General features: G+C 39.8%; 1 protein-coding gene across 1 annotated transcript in view; it reads right to left on the bottom strand.

Moving 5' to 3' along the window:
* Nucleotides 1–16106, bottom strand: part of POLN (DNA polymerase nu) — a 331195-nt gene continuing 315089 nt past the window's right edge. The window contains exons 24-25 of the mRNA XM_051966741.1: nucleotides 4926–4987; nucleotides 1–1379 (exon numbers count right to left, since the gene is read on the bottom strand). Of these exons, the coding sequence (XP_051822701.1) occupies nucleotides 1272–1379; nucleotides 4926–4987 (170 nt within the window). The 3' untranslated portion in view covers nucleotides 1–1271. The remainder of the gene's footprint in view (nucleotides 1380–4925; nucleotides 4988–16106) is intronic.

The following is a 16106-nucleotide window of genomic DNA, read 5'->3' as shown; positions in this document are numbered from 1 at the left end:
TTTCTTTCTTTCTTTTTTTTTATTTGTCACAAAGAACAGAGTAGGAGGGGGGAGAGGGGGCTGGTGAACAAACAACTTGGCCCTGGCCCTTAGGGCGGGCTGGTGAAGGATGCAGGGAAATATGGGTAAGAGAACCCACAGGAAGCTTACATGCTGAGGGTAAACAGGTTTCCTGGTACATGGGAATAAAGGGAGTCAAAACAAAGCCAAGGCTATACCTCCGAACACACACTCAGCAAAACGCAAAAGTCAGGTGAAAGCCAAACACTCGCCCCAGTCTCCTCCGTGGCGCCGCGGTTTGAAACCCAAGCCGGACAGTTTGGCCCCGGTAGCTGTTGGCAGACGGCCGGGGGCATCCAGCCGCACACACGGAGTTTTTCCATGCTTTGTCCCTGTTGAGTTCAATAGGAGATGGTTACCCCCCTCCCCCCACCTCCCCACCAAGGTTGGTGCCCTGTAGAAAGTGCTCAAAATGGGTTGGGGAAAGAGCTGGACGCTTAATCTCATTCAGCCTTGGGTTTCTCATGGGCAAGATGAAGGCAACCCCCGCAGGCCCACCTCCCAGGGCCACTGGATCCAGCGAGATGACGCTGGCAAACGCTTTGCAAACCCGGAGCGCTACGCAAAGGCCAGGTGCTATTGTGGGCGCTCCGCGGGCTTTAGGGAGCGGAGAGAATCTGGGCGGCAGATTTGGGGGCTTCCCCAGGAGGGCCGAGGGAGAACAGGGGTACGGCCTCGGCCCAGAGCCCCGCGCCCGCTGGCCGCCGAGCGCTCCGACCCGCAGCGGGATAACGGCCGAGCGGCTCCGCAGTCCTCCCGCAGGCCAAACGGAAACCGCTCTGGAAGGCGACTCCCGCCTTCTGTGTCGCGCTTTTAAGGTCTGCAAAGCCTTTCTTCCCGGCGGCCGCGTGCAGGAGATGGTGCCGAGATGCCCAGGAAATGGCCGCTGGCAGAGGTTACGCGAGCGGCCGCGATCACCCCCCGGTTGTGCGTGTCCGCGCGTCCGCGCGCGTCCGGGGGGGCGGTGAGGCCCGGCGGGGAGGCAGGAAGCTCGCCGACAAGGGTTAAGGGCGGCTCGCTCTGCATCTCGGCTGCGCGGTCTGGCCCGGAACAAAAGCCGCCCCCTTACCCCGGCCAGCCCAGGACAGCGCGCCGGTACAAACCAGTCTTGGGCCGCCGCGGTTGCCTGGGGCGACAGACGAAATGAAGCCGAGAAATGCACCCGCAGAGCTCCGAGGTGTGGCTGGGGCTTCGCGGGGGCTGCCGTTGCCCTAGTTACCGAGGCCGGCCGCGGGCTGGGCAGCACCGGGCACCGCCTCCGGGAAGGGGCTCAGGTCCCCCCACGACCTGCCCGTGGCGAGGCTCACCTTCAGGGGCACCTGCGGGAGAGATGGCCCAGGGTAGAAGCGGGACCCGGACAGGGGCTCCTGGGGCGAGGGGCCGAGCTCTGTCTGGGGGGCGGGGAGCGGCCTCCTTTCTTATTTACAGAGGAGGAAACTGAGGCCCCGGGAAATGCCGCGAAGTTCCCGCGGCCACTTATGAATGCCCTTAAGTAATAATAATGAAGGCTCACGAGTGCCCACGGGCCAACGGGGGCTTGGAGGTCTGGCCCGGCCCCTAGGCTGGGGTGCCGGGGTTGGACCCCCGCCGGCATCTTCCAGACCCGGCCTCTCCCGCTTTACACACCCCAGCTCATTAATTTCATAAATGTTCCTAAAATGCTAAGTGAGGCGTGCGGGGGCTGCGGACAGTGAGGAGGCGGACATTAGAGCGGACAAAATTCATTCCGGATCAGATGATCCCAGCCGCAGCCTAGGGCTTGTGTGACCTTGGGACAAATATTTGGGCCCGGGCCCAAGCTCTTCATCTGTATCAGAGCCGGAGGAGATGAACTCCGGCCTTATAGCCAGATAGAAATCTAGGTCCTGATGGTCCTAGACAAAGCATTAGAAACAAGAAGTACCCAACTGCCCAGGCAACTTAATTCCTCGTTAAGGAGGCCCCGAGGTCCTGGGAAGAACCCGCCTAGGCTTCTCCAGGGACTGGGCTACAGTTAAATAGGGTTTTTTTTTTGGGGGGGGGGTATGGTTAAACATTTATGCATATGCTATGGACAAGACACTATGTTACAGCTCCCGAGAAGCAGGCAGAGCAGGAATTACCTCCTCCCACCTTCCCACGGCGCATGAACAAATGGTTTGCCTGGAAAGGGGCTCACTTGTTCAAATAGTTAAGGGACAGCCAGGTCTCAAACCCGGGCCTGGCCAGCCGGCAATCTCCCCCCAGGGACTAGCCAGGATACAGTCATAGGACTTAAATCTGGAAGGGGCTTCAGGGACCATCCAGTCTCATTCAGAGACGAGGAAACTCAGGCCCCCAGAGGGGAAGTGACCTGCTCAAGGTCACAGCTTAGTCAGAAATGCCAGTGACATTGACATCCTTGGAATGAATGGTTCTGTCCACTAGTCTCTCGGCAGGCCCAGGAGAGGTGCTAACTGAAGGTGTCCGTGGGGCATTTGTTTGTGTCCTTGTTGTAACTTTATGTATTTCACTAACTAAAGGAGACCTCAGGGAGGGATCTGAGCAGTCTTCACCCAGGCTCTTGGCCTCCGGCAGTAGCCATGTGACACTGTCTCTCCACTTTTCATCACTGGAGAGTCAAATGAGAGACAGCACCTTACTTCTTCTTGGAGCCTTTAATTCCAGGGGAAGGTGAGCCTAGTGCTAGGCAACTACCACCAGCACCACTACCTACTACTATTACTGCTGCTGCTGCTGTTACCACAACTGCTCCTACTACCTCTCCTACTATCCCACTACTAGTATATTTTGTCAGTGGTGGCAGCAGTGTGTGTGTGTGTGTGTGTGTGTGTGTGTGTGTGTGTGTGTGTGTGTGTGTGTTTGGGGGGGGTGTCCTTGACCTGTGATTTCATTGGTATGTAATAATATAGCTAAACCAATTGGCTTTAGAGCTAGAAGACTCCTTAGAGATAATCTCATTAATAGTTTCTTCCAAAGTGGATAAATGACTTGTTTGAGGTCACATGAAAAATAAGAAGCAAAATTAAGATCTGAGCTCAGATGTGCCTTCATGGACTGCAAGTTTAGTATGTGGTTGTAACCTTTGGAATAGCATACATATCTCTCTGACCTTCATTGAGAGGTAGGTCTTCCTCCCCATCCCCAAGATTAATAGTCACATCATGAATTCAAGTCCTGCCATTTGAAGTAAGGAGCTGGATGACAAAACAAAGTTCTTTCCCAAGTTCTTTCGGGCCCCTATCCCAGATGACCACACTGAGAAGACAAGGAATGAACCAGGGAGCTGAAATACACAGCAGGGGATGTTTTCTCAGGTAACCCAAAAGACACCATGGGAGACAGTACATCTAGTGGAAGGGCCCCTGACCTGGGTTGAAGTCCTGGGTTTGCCACTTGCAGTGTGATCTTGGGCTTCCCTTTCCTCTTATAAAATGGGGACCTTTCCTACTCAGCATGTCATTTCGGTGGGAGTGTTGTGAGGATTGTAGAACTCAGAGTTGAAGGTCATCTTGTCTGCAATTTTTTTTTAAGAGGGGGAAACTAAAGTCTAGAGAGGTCACAGTCTGATCAGGAGTCTCTCTGGTATTTCATTCCAGACCTTTAAACTCCAAGCCAAGGGATCTTCACATGTAACTGAGGGCAACCTACTTTATCTCTCTTAGCTGCTTTAACTATAAGATGGGAATGCTTATTCTCTCTCTTCAGATAGTTGTCAGGATCAAAGGATTTCATGGAAAAGGAATGTTTTATATTTGTAAATTGTCCTATGAGAGGAGGGCAGGGAAAGGCAGAGAAAACCAATGAACTGCAAATTAGTCAATTTGAATAGTTCTGGCAGTTCTAAAGATCCTATGATTATGGAGATTGAAGCTAATGATCGCAATGAGATTTTTTTTTTTTTTTTTGAGAGAGGAGGCAATTGGAGTTAAATGATTTGCCAGGGTCACATAGTGTTACATGTTTGAGGCTGGATTTGAACTCAGGTTCTCCTGACTTCAGGGCTGGTGCTTTATGCACTGTGTCTCATTTAGCTGCCCTTCACAAAGAGATTCTTTTTGGTTCCCACTAACAATCCATACTTCCCTTTCCTGGCAGTTGAAATCTTATCCTTTCTCCCCTCCTCTCATGGGTGACTTGGGACAAAAACTAATGCCTGTTTGAAAACAGGCACGATGATGGGTAGGGCTGGTTGGAAAAGGAAAAATGGAAAAGTGCTAGGAATTGATGGCACTTGGGGACCTGAGGACAGCTCTAGAAGTGTTGTCCTCATCTTGCAAGAGGGAATGGCACCTAACTACTAGACAACTCTGGCAACTCGAGCTTGCTTTGCTTTTGGGAAACTGGATAGGATGGAAAGGGGAGACATTCTGTGAACCATGGCAGGATGGTGGAAAGAGAAGAAAATTGGCTCCATTCCCACTTGTGACTGGCAGAGAAAGCTCGTTGTAGGCCTCTGCCAACGGTATTCTCATATTTGGACTGTGAGCAAGCACAGGGATTTGTACTAGGGACAAATTGGGACAAAGGGTCATTCATTAAAGCATTTGTTTTGTGTTAATAAAAGTATCTTTGGAAATACTACGAACTATGTGCTTGCAGGAGAGGATTTGTTCTCAGTGTATTAGGGAAGCACACAAACTTTTTTCATGTTTCTTGGAGTCAAAAGAAAGGAGAAAATCTTCCAGAGTGTCCCTGGTCATGGCAGGCTTTGACACTTGTAATGAACCTTCCTCATTTCCTCTACTTCCAAATGACTGCAGCCTCACATTGGCAGGGGGCCCCAAGAGGGTTAGTTCTAATGAGGTTATCCCCAAGGGTTCCTGTGCACATTCCCTGCACATGTGATTCGTTAGGTCTGACTTGGATCAGACTGAATCTCCTACCTTCAGGTGCAGCTCTATGGCCTGGATGTTCTGCAGTGACTCCATGGTGTCCTTGACCATTGCTGTGATCAAAACAAACACGTGAAATTGTGTAGCTGCTAAGAAATCCAACAGCCCTCAAGGTTCCTGGACATTTTGTGCCATGGTGAACGAAAAGAGATATCGTGTTTTGCCCTCCATTGCTATTCTGGAAGTACTGTGTTTATGCCCTATCATTCCTTCCCTCCTCAAAAGCTCTCAGATTTGAACGTCCTCTTCTGGCATTAGAGATCTTCCCTGTCTTGCTCTGGCCTAGAATCCTAACTTCCTTCACCTCTGCCTCTTAAGGTTCTCAACTTCCTTCAAGGCTCACTGGAGGCACTTCTCCTCAACCTGCCAATTCTGAAAATCCTGAAATTACTTTGAGTTTACTTTTTCCCCCCTAAATTCTTTAGATTATTAGAATGTGCATTTCTTGAGGGTAAGGACAGCTTCACTTTTACTTGGTGCAGCACATTTAGTGTGCATAATCTAGTTCAAACGTTAGTTTGAGCTAGATTAAATTTTTGAAAAATTGCCTATAAAATTTATTGATGTGCAAGTAATCTTATTTTCACCCTGGCTTCTAGTGAAAAACTGAAGTAAGGCTAAGATCCTATTTAAACTCTGAGACTTGGGAGTTTTTTATTTGTGGGAAGTCTTTGGAAATCGCCAAACTTTTTGTTTAGCAATTCTAATGTACTTATCGTGTGTCACTATATTGGCCTTCATAAATATTGGTGTAAATGTCCTATTCCCTCTCTAGAATTCAAGCTCTGTAATAATAGGCCCTGGGCCTTATTAAACATTTTCTTTCTTTAAATTATTGAACATATGACCTACATTAAGTAAATTCTTAATGTTGAAGAACGAATAAGAGTTTGTCTTGGGCTTGAGCCCCGACTCTTGTTTAATAATGATCTAATTACTTCACCATTATGAACCTCAGTTTTCCAATCTATAAAGTAGGTGCATGATAAAGTGAATATTCCTACTCTCACAAGGCTGTTTTGAGGAAAACATTTAGTAAATTGTAAACTACCGAAATGTGAGTTTACTACTGTTATTATTGGTGTTTTTAAAATTGATGTTACAGCACTATACAACAAGGTTGTCCTGGTACTAAGGGTTTTTAAAGAATGTCCTATGAGAGGATTAGAAGTTAGGGATGTTTAACCTGAGCAAGAGAAGACTTAAGGAGAGACATGATGATATAACTGTCTTTTAAGTATTTAAAGAAACAAGGATTAGATGTGTTCTGCTTGGCCCCAGAGAGCAAAACCAGGAGGGATGAATGGAAACTGCAGAAACAAATGTAGGTTTGATGTAAGAAAGAACTTCCTCTCTAGAAGCCAAATTTTCTTCCTCAGGTGAGGATTTCTCCTCCCCAGAAATCTTTAAATAAAGGCTGAGAGACACTTCTTATTACATCAGGAAGGGAATTCTTCATATTTTTTGGTCTAGAGGGTCTCTGGGAGTCCCTTTCAACTCCCAGATTCTGGGATTCTATGCAATCACATTCTCAGTCTGGAGGATGTAAATGGGAAATGGAGGAAGAACCCAGATCTAGGTTAGCAAGTGAAAAGGAAGTGATTTGGATGGTTGCAGAGCATGGAGGGCAGAGTCAAACACACAGACCATTCTGAACTCTTGGATCACTTTGGTTAACATGGGAAATACTTTGGTAGGAATTTAGATAATATAGGTGGGCTTCTGTTTGTGTGAAGCCCCACCCCCACCCCCAATCTGATGCCTTAGATCCTGGATTCTTGAAGGCTTGAGCCAATAGAGTGATAGCCCTGGTTGGTTCTCCCCAGATGGAAAGGCATCTGCCAGTGAAAGTTTGAATCACTTGTCTGGGGGGATCAGGTGGCTTGGTATACAGAGCCCTAACACCAGTAGGATGGATGAATTCTTTGGGCATGGCCACCCATGCAATAGACAGAGTTAGATTTAGAGCTGGAAAGTACAATACAGAATTGAAATTCAAATCAAAAAGCAGCAAAGTATTTTCAATAAAATCTCACACAGGGAATAAGGAGCCCAGCTAAGATATAATCTCGAATCCAGTTCTCTTTTCACCACTTCTCTTCCTCCTTTTTGCTTTGGCAAAGGGGAAGAAAAGAAGGCAAAAAGGGTTAAGAACTACACCACAGTTTTTTTTTAAATAAATATTCATTTAACTGCTAATCCTTTCTCCTTGACCAATGAGTGGAGAGGAAGTGAACCATATCAGCCTGGACATTCTTGCTATAAATGAACCAGAAGACATTAAGGAGATTGCAGATAAATGACAAGATGGCTCTTAGGTTTTTCTTAGAGAGCCAGATGGAGTTTGAAATGTTGGTATCGGTGTGATGAAAGACAAGAAACAATTTCATGGGACCTCTGGTCATCTTAATTTGTAGTCATATGAATGTAAGTAAAAAGATCACTATAAAGATAATTATCTACCAACTTATCCACCAGCATCCGTTGCTGGTGGTAGAAAAACTCTGAAAAACTTGATAAGATCTTTCAAACCAATCCAATATGTATCTTAATTCTCGATGCAAAAAAATTTTCATTGCAAAGGTGAGTCTGAGGGAAGATGATAAAAAATCATATTAGAAAATCTGATTCAGGATTAAGAAATTAAAAAAGACCAAAAAATTTGTAGACTATTCAGAATCTTTGTGTATTTATGAAGACTTCAAGAAGAGAACTGGAAGGTGCTGAGTAATAGCATAATGAAACTCACCATATCTTGATAGGAAACCACTGGTTACCAAAGTGGCAGCTATTTCAGAATCAGCTGTGTGCAGTTGTATCATCAACTTGTTAGAGCAAAGATTAAAATCAAAATTAAAGGAAAGGATAAGGATCAGAAGATATTGTATATAATTACAATAGCATAGACCTGATCTTTTTTAAACTACACATATTGAAAAATAGGAAATTAGGCAAGAATTATCATGATTTCCTATAGAAAGTGAACAGATGCAAAGATCACCACAATGAGATCAAAACCTTAGGCTTATCTCCTTGTCAAGTGAAGAAATGGGACTATGAAGAGTAATTCTAGTTTTGAACATACTTTTGCTTGCAAAATCTTGTGAAGGATGAAAGAAGATTATGAGTGGTATTGCTTCATAAAATCATGAAGAGTTTGAGAGGAAAACAAGTCCACAAAAACCTTGGTTAAGAGACCCAATCAATAAAGCCACCTCACCCTAAGAAGATTTAAAAAGAAAATGATGGATACATCAAAAAAAGACTGGCACTCATCTGACAGCATTGCTAAACTGTAAAGTAACCAACATTCTCTGATGCAGTGAATTACATGGCAAAGATGGGGAGAGAAGAGAGCACAAGGGTGTTTGGAGCAGGGAATGCGCCTTGGAATCTTGGAGTCATTTTCTGGAAAGAGATTTCAACGTGTTAGTTTCCCCTTGAAAGGGATTTTACTGTCATGATAATAACTTCTGTTTTATTTAGAAAAATGATCAGGGATAGGAACTGGACCTGGGATTTTATTAGCAAAGAAACTCAGATGAGGAAATTCCTTCTAAGGAGTTGGGTCAGAAATTTTTCTGAAACTTCAAATCTGAGTTGCCTAGACTCTAGAGCATTGAGAAATTAAATGACTTTCCCATCTTCATACATCTAGGATATGTCTTTGAAAAAATGAAAACAAGTTGTCCTTATTCTTTTTTGACTCATTTTGTTACTAAATAGCAGTTTACTAATACAAGAATGATCATTTAGCCATTTCTTTTAGATCAAAGACATGGACAAACATGTCATCAAAGGTTTCTATCTATAGAACTTATGAGGGAAGAAAATATAAGAGGGAAAAAGGGAAAGATGGATGGAGCTTTGACAAAAATCAAAGTCCTTTGATCACACTGACAAAATCTTAGAGAGATAGACTTTATAAATAAAGATGCAAAGGGGGGAAAAGTAGATGTTTTCCTTCTTTTAGAAACATCTAATGCAGTCTTCTGATTCTGGTATCGTCTCAGTTCTTTTCCAGCTCAGGTCACTTGTAGAAATTTCCTACAAAATTGGTGCTAACAAACTTAAATTTACTTGGCCAATAAGCAGGCAAGATAATGAAATTTAGCTCAAACCTCATGTCTCTATTAGAAAATCAAATTTGAAATCTTTTAGATCAGGGAATTCACAATTTTAGGTTAACCAGTTTTCATGTTGATATACTATTTATCATCTACATCAATCATCGTCTATATCATTTATCTCCACTTTTTCTCTCTCCATATATATACATACATACATATATCTACAAATAGAAATCAGAAACGAATTTTATAAGACAGAATCTAATACCAAAATGAATTCACTTAAAAGTTATCAGATTTAACTTCATTTGTAACAAAAGATTCTGGTTTGGATACATAAATACATTGAGTAACCAATTTTAAGTAACCCCATTTTAAAAGCAGTGCATATCAAGTAAATTATTATAAAATATTTTTAACTTCCAGCTCTGTTCAAATGAATAACTCCTTAACAAAAGTCAATATTTCAGGATAGAACCAAGCCATTCTTCTAAGAATTGTAGTAATACTATAATTTCTTTAATATAGAACAGACAATTCTCATTTAAGTTAAATAACAGACTTCACAAATCTATGCATAATTTGCCTAATTATCTTCATAGCATCAAGGAATTAAACTGGAAATATATAGCTAGCAACAGATGCCAAAGCTAAACAAACACTTGTTTGGATTATATAAAGAACTAAAATTCTAGATCAAATAGCTCAAATCTTATACCTGCATCTTACTGTATTCAGTAACTCAGATTTACTCCAAAAATTAGCTTATATAAGATTTACTATTGTCTTCATACTTGACATGATTATAGAAATTTGCCCTTATTCTGATGTCATTTCCAGGCAAATGTTATGTAGATAGCCTATTTGCATTGAGCCAAATGGAATATTTTCCATTTAGGAAATGTCATGTTGGAGAAACTGTGTCAGGAGAAATGGTTCTCCCAGACTTTTCTATGAAAAGTTCACCTATGGTTTATGCATGTAAAACTCCATAAGGTTGCTGGTATTATGGGTCATTCATTGGCTCAATAGCATTCTTTAAAGATCATACCTGGCATAATCAGTGTAACAGTCCCATAAGGTCTTAAATATCAATTTCCAATAATCAGAGTTTCAGATGGGTTCAGCTCTCAAGAATTATATATTCTAAAATAGGCATTGACTGTAATCTCAGATTGTTAATGGTAAAAGAAAAGATTCACAGAAAAACTCAATTTATCTTGATACAACTACATAGATTTTTTTTCTTCTCACCCTCAATTCAACATTATACATTAAGATAATACACATTTTAGATAATGACAATAAAGTCTGGATATGTAAATAAAGTAATCCTAAATTACATGATAGCTAAAAAATTCTGAATTAAGAAGAGTCTAACTTCCTTCAAGGTAACCTCCCTAGTTTTTTCCCAGAGACATATAATCCTGGCCCAGGTGATCTCAGATATTGCTTTCGCTGAGTTGCCGCTTGTTGTCTGTTTCTGAAGCAGCAAATATTCCAAGTACCAGGATCTCACTAATCACAGTAGATTTGGACATAGTTGCTATCAAAATCAATATCAAAATTATAATAAATTTAGTTTCTAAACTTAAAAAAGTCTCTTCCTTTAAAGTATTTCTCTTTCTTAAAAATTTATCCTGATGTTACAAAAGAATAATCACTAAATTTTTATGAAGTAAATTAGTTGGGAATCTCTAAAATGACAGATATCTTTTAATCAACATCAGAATAAAAAATTGGAATTTATCAAAATCAAGTTAGTGTAAAATTTCTTTAACATAAATCCCTAAAGTACTATAACAATGAATTCCCAATCATTACAAAATTCTTTGTAACCACTTTTCTTTAGTCAAGTGTTTACAGTGGGGAGGAGATTAAGTTTTTATAAGCCAAAAAAGAAAAATACAATCAATTAAATTAGCCTCATCATAATGACAAAATTTATAATGCCTTTAAAATTTACTCAACATGGTTTTTTTTCCTTTTCTCTTTAAGTATCACTGGAAATCAAGAAAATCACATTCTGGAATGCCACAGAGTGAATATCATAGTTCACTTAAACCCCTTGAAAAAACAAACTCCAAATTAACATATATTTCTTTATTCACATCTTAAAACAAAAACAATCTTTTAAACTCTTTCAGAGGAGTTTATAAGACTAAGTTGCTTCAAGATTGTAACCTCTACAAGAGATAGAAATAGCTTTAGATGAAAGACATTCTATATTTTTAATAGGCTTGAAAAATTTTACTCCCATTTTGTGTAAGGATTCACATTTTGTATCCCATTTATTCAGGAATTCTATAACACAAACAAGGTCTTTTCTTTGTCTGATTTTCCTTTTTAAAATACCTATATAAATACTTGATTAAAACACTAACTCCAAATGAACAATCTCATAATTTTCAATAAGTGATAGCTAAATAATTTTGGATTAAACTTCCCTTACATATAGTCAAAAGTCTTTTAAGTTCTTAATTACAGGGCTTCAGACTTTTTTATAGCACACGATCAGCAGAACTGATAGAATGACCTAACAGCTTCCTAACCCATTCATTTTGTAACTGCACAAATTCATAATCTAACAATATCTAGATTATAATTACTTTTCTAACAAAGTTCATATAATTTTTATAAATTGCACAATATAAAATTTAGAAAGAAATATTAACACCTTAAATAAGTTGCATTTAATGAAAAGAGATAATAAAGCAGCATTTGTGTAGCATTTGTGTTTTGCCAAACATTTTATAATCATGTGACCCTAACAACCCTGGGAGGTGGATTCTATTTTTATCCTATTACAGAGCAGTAAACTGAAGTAAACAGAACTTTCTTGGGATCATATAGCTAATAAATTTATTATTGCCAAATACGAAGTAGCTAATAAATTTCTTAATGACATAACAAATGGCTAATAAATTTCTTAATGCCAAATAACAAATATCTTTCCTGTTAGGTTGTATGTGATTTACCATAATACTGATAAGGAGAGAACTTTCCTTCAGGCTCAGTCTTCTGACTCTTATCCACTACACCATGATGAATAAAACAAGTTGAAATAACGTTTTCATCTGATCCTAATAATAACAACCACTACTACTATTACTACTGCTACTACTACTATTGCTGCTGCTGCTACTACTACTACTACTACTACAACTGCTACTACTACTATTACTACTACTACCAATATTACTATTACTGCTACTACTACTACTACTACTACCAATATTACTATTACTGCTACTACTACTACTACCACCACCACCACTACCACTATTATCACTTCTTTTACAATAGAGCTTTAAGCTTAGATTTTAAAGCTTTCTTCACAAAAATCCTATGAGGCAGCCATTGTCATATATTATCATTTTATTTTACAGATGAGGAAACTGAGTCTCTGAGAATTGAAGTTATTTGATCTCTGTCCCAGAGCCAATAAATATGCCAGCATTTGACCAAAGGTCTTCTGACTTCAGGTCTAGCAATCTTTCTACTTGAAATACTTTTCTCATAATAGTGCTATGAGATAGGTAATACAAATATTATCTCCATTTCACATATAAAGACACAAAACTTCAGAATGGTTAAGGGACTTGTCCAAATTCACTTGATTAATCAGTAAATTGCATCTTCTGTGTATAAAACAATCAATTAGGTATTTATTAATTACCTCCTATGTGACTGACACTACCCTAATCACTGGAGATAAAAAAGAACAGAACAATCTCTGTTCCTAAGGAGCTCACATTCTAAGATGAGAGACAAAATGCAAACAATTATGCATCACATATGAATATGTACATATGTATTTGTGTATGTATGTGTCTTTCCATAATATATATGTTTATACACACACATACACACACAAAGGTGTGTAAAATTGGAGGTAATCTCAGAAAGAAGGCACTGGCATTGAAGGGGATCAAGAAATGTTTCTTAGAGCAGGTAGAATTTTAGCTAACACTTGAAGAAAGAGAAGCCAGGAGGTAGAAATGATGAAGGAAAGCATCCCAGAAATGGGGAGATAACCAGAGAAAAGGCAATGGAGTTAGAAGATAGAGAGTTCCAAGCAAAGGCAGAAGGAGCCTGGAAGGGAGTAAAGCATAAAAATGATGGGGAGGTAGGGAAAGGTCTGGTTGTGAATGTTATTAAATGCCAAAGATGACTTTATATTTGACTTTGGTGGAAGAACCTTGGGGGGCACTAGGAGTTACTGCATGTGAAACAGATGAAAATCTAATAAAGAAGAATAAAAAGGATTAGTCAAGATGGGTTAGAGGAGGTAAAAGTAGAGTCACAAAAATCAAGGGAAAGAGAGCACAGTATTAAGGAGAAAAGGGTGATCTTCAGTATCCAAGCTTGTAGAGAGGAATGAGGACTGAGAAATAGCCATTATTAGATTTGGCAATTTGGCAATATTAAATCTATGGCCATTATTATCACAATATTTACTCAAATGGAATTCATGTTCAAATAAGAGAAGACAGTGAGTAATAGGTAAGTATATTCAGATTAAAAATGAAGAGAATGAATACAAATCAATACAACGTAGTTTATAAAGGAGAGAACTTGCAGTTGGGAGAGATGAAAAAGTACTTCACATAGAAGGTGGTCTTGAAAGACAAGAAAGACCTGATATAGAAATGGAGTGTTCATTCCAGACATGAGGCAGTCAATACAGAGATGGAAGACAAAGGATCTCATCTTTCTGGAGGAACAAGGCGGCCATTTTGGCTGGTGCACAAAACGAGTGACAAGGAGTGATATACCCTAAGGCTGCAAAAAGAGGTTGAAGCCAGGTTGTGAAGGCCTTTATGTTCTGGGCAGAATATTCCTATTTGATTCTGGAGGAAACAGGGAGCCACTGAAGTCTAGATTTCTTTCCTCTTTATTGGGGAAGCATTTCTAAGTATTTTAGAAACAAATAATGTCACTACCGTAATAATGTTCCTTGTATTAATGTGACAAATCTTTTAAAATCAGGATTTTTAAAGAAAAGAACTTATTTAGTAACATTAAGACTCAAAATCAGTCACAAAACAGTAACTGGCAAGTAGCTGGTAATATCTTTAATATTTTAACCAAAGGTCTTTAAAGCTAATGAAAAATAGTGACTAGACTCAGCTCACAGAACAACCAGTAAGTTTCCCTTTGGGTTGTCCTCTCTCCTTCATCTCCCCACCCCTAAAGTGTTGCCCTTTAAAGAACCCTATGCTCTCCTGCTGCCTACTTGGTGGGTGCTGCCAAGTCTGCTATCTGCTGGATGGATCTCATACTTTTAACATTATCCCAGTCCCTAAATCCCTTTCACCCAAATTCCTATTATTAATTGAAGTCGGATAATTTTAGGGATGGAAGGGATCATAGACTATGGCATGTTTAGAGTTGGGTTTAATCCAATTAACATTAATTAAGCAAGAAAATATGACCCAAGGGGATCACTGAATTATTATAAAGGGTCTGAAAATTCCTATAGGTTGAATAAATAGTATTTCTTGTACACTATATGTATTTATATTTATACCAATATTTTAAATGCATGCAGATACTATTGTAATGAATAAGATATAGATTTATTAAAGTGTTAATGAAGTCATAATGACTTTTCCATAATGTATTTTCTTAAGTGATAATAATAACTATTGAAGGAAAGCATCCCAGACATGGAGAGACAACCAGAGAAGGCAATGGAGTTAGGAGATGGTACAACTATTAATATATGGGGTCTGAGAAAAAATTTTCATATAGAAAAGTAAAACAAGTGTTTAAATACTTAATTTGTATCAATCCATGTGGTATGCTAAGTGTTAGGGATACAAAGAAAGGCAAAAATACAGTCCCTGCTTGCGAGGGACTCACATTCCAATGGGAAAGAGAACATGTAAATGACTAGCCAGAAGATATGTACAATATATAGGAAAGGTAATCTCAGAAGGATGTCACTGACAGTGGTAAGGTTGGGAGTGGGGCAGGTACAGTGCCTGAGAGGAAGTGAGGGAATCCCAAAACACAGGTGAGGAGGGAGAGCATACGAGGTACTCATTCAGCATCTTCCCTTACCGTTCTCCATGTTCTTGCAAAGCATATTAACAGCCTAAGGAGTTTACGTTTAGGAAGTTCCCACATATTGTAGAGACTTTGACAGTGAACCTAATCCCTGCCCTTCTCCATCATCTTGTTCTAATAAGCAGCACAACCACATTAAGAGGAGGAAGATGTTAGGGCAAGGAGTGAACAACTATGCTGTTCTTTGAATGGGGCAGTCCCTAATTTGGGGAAGATTAGTTTCTAAGTAGTAGAAAATGCTTGTAACACTTGCTCTCTCTTTAACCAATCTTGCAAAAAGTGGTAATTGCTCATTCAACAGCCTGAGAATTAAAAAGAATGGAAAGAATCTGGCCTAAAGGAAAATGGAGTGGATTATAGCCAGGGTCAGTTCAAGAAGCTTCTTGGGTCTGGGATGAAGGTTGTTGGAAAGTAAATTTCCTAATGTGGAAGGGAGTTGAGATAGTATTGTAGTCAAAGGGAGGAATCAGAAAGTGAGTGGCAGAGGACAATAAAGGGGAAAAAGCTAAAACTAAGGATTTCAAGATGAAAGAAAATCAATTAAAAATCTAAAGCACAAGTAGATAAATCAACAGAGAAGCTACAAAAACTGAAATGGAGGGTGAGTACCAAAATAACCTTTTAGATAAATATTTTGAGATGAAGGAAATTGAACCAATATTTGATGAAATAGAGAATTCTGTGAGTTTTCAAGAAAACATGGATAGCATCATACCACAGCAGCATATTCTTGGGATTTAAAGGAGAAATAAGCATCCTGAGAGAGATTATAAAAGAAACAAATGAATTTATGCTCTGCACAGCAGAAATAATTAGCAGGGCAGAAAAACTTGAATCCATAATAACAAATTCTCCAAAGAAGGGAAAGAGAGAATAACATGTTTGAAATACAAATATACTTATGTGGATAATCAAAAGACAATAAAATTAAAAGAATATATGATCTCTATATAAGCAAAAGTCATTGACCTAGAAACAATTTAAAGATCACAGATTTCCCCAAAAATTATCAATAAAAATGTTGCAG

Source organism: Antechinus flavipes, chromosome 6 (genome assembly GCF_016432865.1).
Source record: "Antechinus flavipes isolate AdamAnt ecotype Samford, QLD, Australia chromosome 6, AdamAnt_v2, whole genome shotgun sequence".
NCBI lineage: Eukaryota > Metazoa > Chordata > Mammalia > Dasyuromorphia > Dasyuridae > Antechinus > Antechinus flavipes.
Note: the sequence above shows the minus strand (reverse complement) of the source record. Positions and strands in the feature narration are given on the sequence as shown.